Raw genomic sequence first — 9563 nt, forward strand, 5'->3', positions numbered from 1 at the left:
ACCCATTTAACTGAAGGAAAATCTCTTATGAATCTTAGAGTTGTAAACCAGAAAGATAGTTTGGTGGCCAGAGACCTTAAATAGCAGATGAAGAGTCTTGGACTTACCTCCCCTGTGTTAGACCGTGAGATCCCAAGAGCGGAAAACTTACTTTTGCTTACATTGTTTCCGGTATGGGATTGGTGCTTAGTGTAAGTTGATGGGAACTGTACCCAATGAGAAATCAGGCAGAATATTTGGAGTAAGACTCTGATAAGAAAACAGTGGGCCAGGAGGATTAATGTGCAAACAGGGTAAAAGTAGTGTACAATTGAGGGAATTTATATTCATGTTATGATGCTGGGTTAGGCAACAAATACATGACATTAAGCTGGTGGCAACAGAATGGAAAGGAACATAGAGATGCATTTTATTTGAACCAGGACTTCAGTCAAAGGTGCTTTTTTAATTTTAAGGTTTAGTGATCAGGAGAATGGTTGGTACTATTAACAAAATAAAGATGAGCTACACTGATGAGTTTGGTTATACATATGTAAAATTTCAGGTCATGGGGGACGTCAAAGTTTGTGCAGCAGTCAAGGATAAGAGCTTGAGAGAAAATGAAAGCTGGAGATCTAAGTTTGGGACTCGTCCTGCCACACTGTCAATGATCCTGAAGTGTTCTAGTGTATCAGTGAATGGTAGTTGAAGCTATGAGACCGATTGCTGTCATTAAGGAAGCAAGTGAGGGAAACATTACTACTCCACGGTGCACATTAGTATTGATGGGAATTTCCATGAGTCCTTAGTTTGTTATCATACTTGCATCTAGGGGATCCTTCAGGGATTCTTGCTCCAAACAACCTCAGGGGATATTAGTCTGACTACCAGACATCCATATGGGGGTGAGGTATCTAATGTGTCTCACCACCTTTAGGTCGGAATACTTTAAAATCATTATGGCGAATAATTGCTGATGTTCATCGACTTACTTTGTGGTTGTGCAATCCTGAGCACATAAATAAAGCACTCCTTGATCTTCCCATTAACCTTATGAAATAGGCATTATCATCATCCCTGTTTTACAGGCGAGGCACAGAGGCTAAGTTACACTGGTAAGTGATGGGGAAGGGTTTCAAACCCAGGCAGCCTGGCCTCAGAGTCCATGCTTTTCTGAACCACTACATTCTGCTGCCTCTTGATACACAGGTTTGACTTCAGGAATTGATCCTCAGATATCCTCAGAAATTGTTAGGGACTTTCTTTTCATGTCTGGTTAATCCCTACCCCTGTTAAGTAAAGCTACCTTGTTTAATTTTTTTTCGTCCTTGAAAATTCAAACAGCCATTACTTAATCTTGCTCAGTTCCTCGGTTTACGCTTTTGAATGGTAAAACTTACCTCTTTGGGTACATAGTTTTTCTGTGTGCATGTCTGGGACTTTGCAGCCATTCAATTTTTTGGAGTGTCTCTTCTCTCCCCAGATGTAAATGTAACGGACACGCAAGCGAGTGTATGAAGAACGAATTTGATAAGCTGGTGTGTAACTGCAAACATAACACATATGGAGTAGACTGTGAAAAGTGTCTTCCTTTCTTCAATGACCGGCCGTGGAGGAGGGCAACTGCAGAAAGTGCCAGTGAATGCCTGCGTGAGTGCCCCATGGCGTCAGCCTGTCGATTGTCTTGGGGACTTCCAAGGGTGGAAGAAGGAATGGGTGACTTCCTTTTGTTCCTCCTTCAAAGGAAAGCTCTGAAAGGCCATGCTTTTTCTGTAATTTGAGTAGTATTCAAGTCAGAGGAAAGTCATAGATGAGGGCAATTCACTGTAAAGGCAAACTGAGGGTTTTGTGTTTCCTTCATGAACACACGTCCCAGAGTTGGAGGAGCATCTGCAAGGTTTAGAAATTTATTTAGATGCAAATACTGGGCCAGTGTACTCTACTCCAGAATATGGTTTCTCTAGTCTTCTTTGTTCCCCTTTAAAATAGTATTATTTTTATCAATGCTCAGGCAGCCAAGGTAATTAACATGTATCAAATATAATGAGTTCTAGGCTAAGATGGCCATTCCAAGATTATTTTATTATTATTATTTTTTTGATACTGAGTCTCATTCTGTCACCTAGGCTGGAGTGAGTGATCTCAACTCACTGCAACTTCCGCCTCCCAGGTTCAAGTGATTGTCCTGCCGCAGCATCCCAAGTAGCTGGGATTACAGGTGCATGCCACCATGCCCAGCTAATTTTTGTGTTTTTAGTAAGACGGGGTTTCACCATGTTGGCCAGGCTGTTCTCGAACTCCTGACCTCACTCAGGTGATCCACCTGCCTCAGCCTCCTAAAGTGCTGGGATTACAGGTGGGAGCCACTGCGCCTGGCTGCACAAGATTATTTCTCAAAACTATTTTTTTCTTTATCTCACTGAAGAGTACAACAGGGAGAATTTTCCCGCTCCTCCGATGGAGAGGTGGGTAACTTTGGGAAGAAGAATAGGTCCTAGTATTCCTAGAAAAAGGTAAAATGAAAAAACTTAAAATATTGTTTATCCCTTCACAATATCGTGGTTTATTCTGAACAGATAGAGAAAGAAATCTCAGGAGAAGGGAACCTTTTAATCATGATTTTAAAGCAGCAATAGTTTTCTTATGTCCTTACAAATATTCTTTATCATGTTCTTTTAAGAATAAAGAGAATAAGAAAGAAGATACTCTTAACTTGCAGAAATTATTGGCAGAGACTGGGAATGGTGGCTCACGCCTGTAATCTTTGCACTTTGGGAGGCCGATGGGGTTGGATCACCTGAGCTCAGGAGTTTGAGACCAGCCTGGCCAACATGGTGAAACCCTGCCTCTACTGAAAATACAAAAATTAGCCAGGCGTGGTGGCACATGCCTGTAATCACAGCTACTCACTTGGGAAGCTGAGGCAGGAGAATTGCTTGAACTCGGGAGGCAGAGGTTGCAGTGAGCCAAGATTGCGCCACTGCACTCCAGCCTGGGCAACAGAGCGAGACTCCATTTCAAAAAACAAAAACAAACAAACAAAAAAATTATTTGCAGAAACGCCGAGAACGGACCACTATCTTAACTCATGACTATTTCCAATGAACTGCGAAGTCTTTTCAACAAATCCTAAGATTTGCAAGTAAAATTTACAGCCTCCTCTAACATTTGTAAGCACTTGCTTGAGCTTCTTTAATTCTATTACTGAACTGTAATATTCAGTGTTGGAAGCTATACAATAAAGGCTGGTACAAGAATGGAATACTCCTAAGATGTGGCATTTAAATAAATGGACGTGTGCTTGAAAAGCATTCTGCTTAATAATGTCGTATTTTGAGTCTATCCAGGAAGTTACTTAAAAAAGCAAACATTGCCAATTCACCTCTAGCAAATGAACTGAGTACTGTAGCTAAAGGACTTTGATGAGGAACTAAGTCAATTTGCTTTTCTCGTTAGTCCCCTCAGCACTGTGACACTTCAAAGAGTGACATTTCTGGATGTCGTGACAATACTACATTATTGTCAGGATGCTAGGGCTAGGGAAGAGAACTACCTTCTCTCAAGGAGGGAGCCATGGCATTTGCTGTAGCTGTGGGTTGGGACGGCGTGGACAGGGGTGTTATTCCGCTTCACCGTCTCACAACATCAGATCTTTAGGTGGGCTGGGCTTGGTGGATTGAGGGATAAACTAGGGCATCTTGAGGGAAGAGAAATAGCTAATGAAGAAGGAAAAGGGCCCTTTAAAACTAACTTAACAAAACTCAGATTTTTTGGTGGCAATAACTCAAGTTTCTAAAGAAGTTTACAATTATAATACTGTGCTATAAATAACTGATCATAAGGAAGAGAGAATAAGAACAAAAGGGGCCGGGTATGGTGACTCTCACTTGCAGTCCCAGCACTTTGGGAGACCAAGGTGGGAGACTCATTCGGGACCAACCTGGGCAACATAGTGAAACCCTGTCTCTGCAAAAATAAAAAATAAAATAAAATAATTAGCCAGGCATGGTGGCATGTGCCTGTACTCCCAGCTATGTGGCAGGATGAGGCAGGAGGATCAGTTGAGCCTGGGAGTTTGGGACCAGCCTGAGCAACATAGCAAGACCTTGTCTCTACAAAAAATTTTTTAAAAATTAGCTGAGTATAGTGGCACACATCTGTAGTCCCAGCTACTTGGGAGGCTAAGGCAGGAGGAGGATCACTTGAGCTCAGGAATTTGAGGCTGCAATGAGTTATGGTGACACCACTGCACTCCAGAGTGAGACCCTGTCTCCAAAAAACAAATCAAAATGTGTTCATGATTTTGGTTGGAAGAAGTCTACATTAAGAAAAGAAAAATGTATTCAAAAAAAGATATATTCAAATATTTTTTTAAAACAACAATATCCTGTTCGATTTGAAACCAAATAAAACTTCTTTTTATTTGTTATTTTATATTATAGTAAGTTATCTATTTTATAATTTCAAGATACTGTCTACATTTAGGGAAGAATCAATAACTCAGAAAAAAATCTTTTTATTGTAAATATAGTAAGGAATTTCTGTGACTACAGATACTTGGTCTTAAAATATGGTTGTGCCCTGCAGGGAATATAGCTACTTAACAGATCACCCATTTGGAGTTGAGGCTTCCCTGTACATGGATGTTTCTGGAGGATCTAGGTTTCTTTTTAATTCTGCTTTCATCTGTCGTGGCACTAATTTTAACCCATGTGTCTCAAGTTACCCCGGTCTAGATATATAAATAATCTGGCACTTTGGAAGTTAGTGTTTTAATGTATTTGACTCATCTGAGGCCTAAAAAGTTAAGGTAAATTGAAGCCTGCATATAAAATGCCACCTTGTTTTTGGAGCTGATACTAGAATAAAGGCTAAAGATTCAGGAGAATTGTAATTTGATTTGACTTTTACTTGTGTATGAACAATTACCTGGAGGCAGTTTCTTTTCTAAGTATGGGAATTCCTTGTAATTTATGGTGGTGCTATTTTTTAGAGGGAGGAACATTTCTTTATCTTCTGGCTATATATACCCTTTATTGACATACTGTTGGGTTTTGTTGGTGGTGGTTTTTTGTTTGTTTTTGAGACAGAGTTTTAGCTCTTGTCGCCCAGCCTGCTGCCCAGTGGCGTGATCTCAGCTCACTGCAACCTCCGCCTCTCGGGCTCAAGCGATTCTCTTGCCTCAGCCTCCCAAGTAGCTGGGATTATAGGCACCTGCTACCACACCTGGCTAATTTTTTGTATTTTTAATAGAGACAGGGTTTCACCATGTTGGCCAGGCTGGTCTTGAACTCCTGACCTCAGGTGATCTGCCTGCCTCAGCCTTCCAAAGTGCTGGGATTATAGGCATGAGCCACTGCACCTGGCCTTCTTGTTGTTGATAAACAGTGCATCTGGTAGTCATTCTTAGTCTACCACCGTCTGTCTGTCTCAGAGATGTGGGAAATTATGTTTGGTTTTAAGTCTTAAAATGCTGTTCTTAAAGGTACCCAGATCTGATGTAACTCATGTGTTTTGACTGACAGCCTGTGACTGCAATGGTCGATCCCAGGAATGCTACTTTGACCCTGAACTCTATCGTTCTACTGGCCATGGGGGTCACTGTACCAACTGCCAGGATAACACAGATGGCGCCCACTGTGAGAGGTGCCGGGAGAACTTCTTCCGCCTTGGAAACAATGAAGCCTGCTCTCCATGCCACTGTAGTCCTGTGGGTAAGTGACAGGAAGATGGATTGAAAGACAAAATGATAGTTCCGTGGACCCCCAGAAAGGAAAGCTTTGTTTCCAAGGCTTTTGCACAACTAAGTGTGGAAGTGTGTACAATATTATAACACAGAAATGAGTCAAGATCTGTCTGTACCCCACACCTCCACCTTTTTTAACCAAGTTGAACCTTCAGATGAGTTTCTGGTGTGTAAGAGGGGGGTGGTGGTCTGAGTAATGGTTCTGTAAATAATTACCAACAGGATCGTAGAGACAATTTGAACTTTGACTGTAAAAGGTTAACTGCTTTGTGAGTTCTTCCTTGTTAATGATTTTGTTTAGTCTAATCTCCTTAGAGTGCTAAACTATTCTTAGCATGTTGGTGTGTGTACAGAGATGCACAGCTTTCTTAGTCTAGCCCATTTCTTCAAGAGTTTGACCTTTATTTTTGTAATTTAGCCCTATAAATACTTAAATTCTAGACATGGGCCTTAAGGGGCTGTGATCGCCCACAGAGAAGTAACTGGTCTTGTATGTAGTGTTTCATTGGGTACAAAGTGATTTTCAACATTGATGAGTGAATTCATTTTAGCATGTGTCTAGAAACTTAAAATCCCGTGGCTTAAAGGGGCATGATTTTGAGAAAGTTCTGATTTAAAATTTGGTTTTTATTCTCTTTGTGACCATCAGGAGATTGCATACTGGTTCTCAGGCATTGCTTTTAATTACCAGTTATCTTTCTTTAACACATTGATTTTACTTACATATCTGGCCGAATTTTTGTTTGACAATAGGCACTTTACATTTTAGGCTCTCTAAGCACACAGTGTGATAGTTACGGCAGATGCAGCTGTAAGCCAGGAGTAATGGGGGACAAATGTGACCGTTGCCAGCCTGGATTCCATTCTCTCACTGAGGCAGGATGCAGGTAAAATATTTTCAAAGCCAGAAGAAGGGGGCAGAATCTATATGTAGTCAACACATATTAATAGATCTTGTGGCTTATTGGCAGCATGGTAAATATTTTTCCCATAATAATTGTCAGCAAGACTGAGGACTAGCTGTAATGGTGAGCCACAGGGGTTTGGCTTGTACAGAGAGTAAGCAGAGTTTTAATGGGATGACTATCTTAGACTGAAACCAATATAAAAATGACTTTAGGCTCACTCCTGTAATCCCAGCACTTTGGGAGGCTGAGGCGGGCGGATCACAAGGACAGGAGATCGAGATCATGGTGAAACCCCGTCTCTACTAAAAATACAAAAAAAATTAGCTGGGCATAGTGGCAGGTGCCTATAGTCCCAGCTACTCAGGAGGCTGAGGCAGGAGAATGGCATGAACCTGGGAGGCTAAGCTTGCAGTGAACTGAGATTTCGCTACTGCATTCCAGTCTGGGTGACAGGGCGAGATTCTGTCTCAAAAAAAAAAAAAGACTTTAGGATCCATTTTGTTCTATGTGTATTTCTTTTAAAAAAAAAAAAAATCTGTTGGCTGGGCGCCAGTGGCTCACGCCTGTAATCCCAGCACTTTGGGAAGCCGAGGTGGGCGGATCACGAGGTCAAGAGATCGAGACCATCCTGGCCAACATTGTGAAACCCTGTCTCTACTTAAAATACAAAAATTAGCTGGGTGTGGTGGTGTGCACCTGTAGTCCCAGCTACTCAGGAGGCTGAGGTAGGAGATTCACTTGAATCCTGGAGGTGGAGGTTGCAGTGAGCCGAGATGGCGCCACTGCACTCCAGCCTGGGCGACAGTGTGAGACTCTGTCTCAAAAAAAAAAAAACTGTCTCAGAGAAAGAAAGGGTTGGCTTTAAGAATAGAATTTTTCTCCCTTCTCTGATTGTTTTATCCATTTTTCATTGAATAGGCCATGCTCTTGTGATCCCTCTGGCAGCATAGATGAATGTAATGTTGAAACAGGAAGATGTGTTTGCAAAGACAATGTCGAAGGCTTCAATTGTGAAAGGTAGTGCATTCTTCCTCTGGCTGCATTGTGTTTTCTCTGTTACCATAGTTCAAGTAAAAAAAAGTAACCGAGTGTGTCTTAATCTTTTTCAGATGCAAACCTGGATTTTTTAATCTGGAATCATCTAATCCTAGGGGTTGCACACCCTGCTTCTGCTTTGGGCATTCTTCTGTCTGTACAAATGCTTTTGGCTACAGTGTTTATTCTATCTCCTCTACCTTTCAGATTGGTAATTTAGACCTCATCCCCCAACCTGTTAGAGCTGTGAGACTACACTTAAAATATTTTTAAAAATAAAATCAGTAACTCTTTGAGGGCTTTTTGATGGTTGGCAACACTTTGTATTATTTAGCATGCATAGTTTTTATAGTTTGGCCTTTTAATTTAATGAAAATGTACTTTTGGCTTTAGAATTTATCTCAATGAATAGTGATTGCAAATGTTATGTAAATAGTAATAAAGTAAAATATAGTTTGAGTGGTATAGCATATATAGGTACTGTTGTAGGATCCATTTATTTAAAAAGGTTTATTGATGCCTTTCTGTATACAAGATGTGGTCTTACACATTTTTATGGTACATAGAAGACCTGAATTCAGGATGTTTACAGTGTAAAGTGCTTGTGTTTTCCTTCTCTACCTGCAGATGAGGATGGGTGGCGTGTGGAACAGAGAGATGGCTCTGAAGCATCTCTGGAATGGTCCTCTGAGAGGCAAGATATTGCCGTGATCTCAGACAGCTACTTTCCTAGGTACTTCATTGCTCCTGGTAAGTAAGGCTAGAAAGCAGTCTGACTTGCTGTGTGCCTCTGTTTAATCTCAGTCTCACATTCTTGCCCACCATTGTGTCTGCATTCCAGCAAAGTTCTTGGGCAAGCAGGTGTTGAGTTATGGTCAGAACCTCTCCTTCTCCTTTCGAGTGGACAGGCGAGATACTCGCCTCTCTGCAGAAGACCTTGTGCTTGAGGGAGCTGGCTTAAGAGTATCTGTGCCCTTGATCGCTCAGGGCAATTCCTATCCAAGTGAGACCACTGTGAAGTATGTCTTCAGGTAAGATAGCCTTCTTTGTAAAATGAGACTTGACTAGCATTGTGAAAGTGGTGTCTTTATTTAAGTTTAACTGGCCTCTAGATATATTTTAAAGAAAACCTTCTGGGTTATTGTGGTGATTTTGTAAAAGGGAGCCTTCCTTTGTTTACCTTTATCTTTTCCAATTGTACTAACAAATCAATAGTCTCATTTTTTATTTGATTTGATTGTCAGAGCATTGCGTTGTTGGTGGCATAAATGAATAAGAAATGTTTCCCCAACATCCAGAATTATCCTTACAGAGGTTAATGTGGCCCTTTCTCTCCAGGCTCCATGAAGCAACAGATTACCCTTGGAGGCCTGCTCTTACCCCTTTTGAATTTCAGAAGCTCCTAAACAACTTGACCTCTATCAAGATCCGTGGGACATACAGTGAGAGAAGTAAGTTATGATATAATTTAGGAGAGTTGTTTAAAAAGATGATCGGGTAGAAAGATTCATGATAATGCAAAAGTTTCTCTTTCCTAATATATAACACTGAGAAGTGTATAACAACCACATTATACATGAATTATATATAAGAACAATGCGTTTTTTAACTGCTTTCAAGGACCTGGAAAAAATTTGGTAAAATTAGTAAATAGTATTATTCACTAATTGATTACTCAATTGATCAGTAGGTCAATTAAGGTTACATTGTATATGAATAGATTTTCTAGAAAACCTAATTATAGGCCAGACACAGTTACTTACACCTGTAATCCCAGCACTTTGGGAGGCTGAGACGAGCAGATAACTTGAGGCCAGGAGTTTGAGACCAGCCTGGGCAACATGGTGAAACCCCATCTCTATTAAAAATGCAAAAATTAGCCGGCTGAGGTGGCG

The 9563-nt window shown here is 40.9% G+C and overlaps 1 protein-coding gene across 1 annotated transcript in view; it reads left to right on the forward strand.

Moving 5' to 3' along the window:
* The window catches only part of LAMC1 (laminin, gamma 1 (formerly LAMB2)), a 132706-nt gene that overhangs the window by 89881 nt on the left and 33262 nt on the right, over window positions 1–9563 (forward strand). Inside the window, exons 4-11 of the mRNA XM_011995332.1 lie at window positions 1463–1629; window positions 5505–5693; window positions 6495–6612; window positions 7552–7650; window positions 7743–7879; window positions 8296–8418; window positions 8510–8699; window positions 9007–9119. Of these exons, the coding sequence (XP_011850722.1) occupies window positions 1463–1629; window positions 5505–5693; window positions 6495–6612; window positions 7552–7650; window positions 7743–7879; window positions 8296–8418; window positions 8510–8699; window positions 9007–9119 (1136 nt within the window). The remainder of the gene's footprint in view (window positions 1–1462; window positions 1630–5504; window positions 5694–6494; window positions 6613–7551; window positions 7651–7742; window positions 7880–8295; window positions 8419–8509; window positions 8700–9006; window positions 9120–9563) is intronic.

This window comes from Mandrillus leucophaeus, unplaced genomic scaffold (assembly GCF_000951045.1).
Source record: "Mandrillus leucophaeus isolate KB7577 unplaced genomic scaffold, Mleu.le_1.0 Scaffold484, whole genome shotgun sequence".
In the NCBI taxonomy this organism is placed as follows: domain Eukaryota; kingdom Metazoa; phylum Chordata; class Mammalia; order Primates; family Cercopithecidae; genus Mandrillus; species Mandrillus leucophaeus.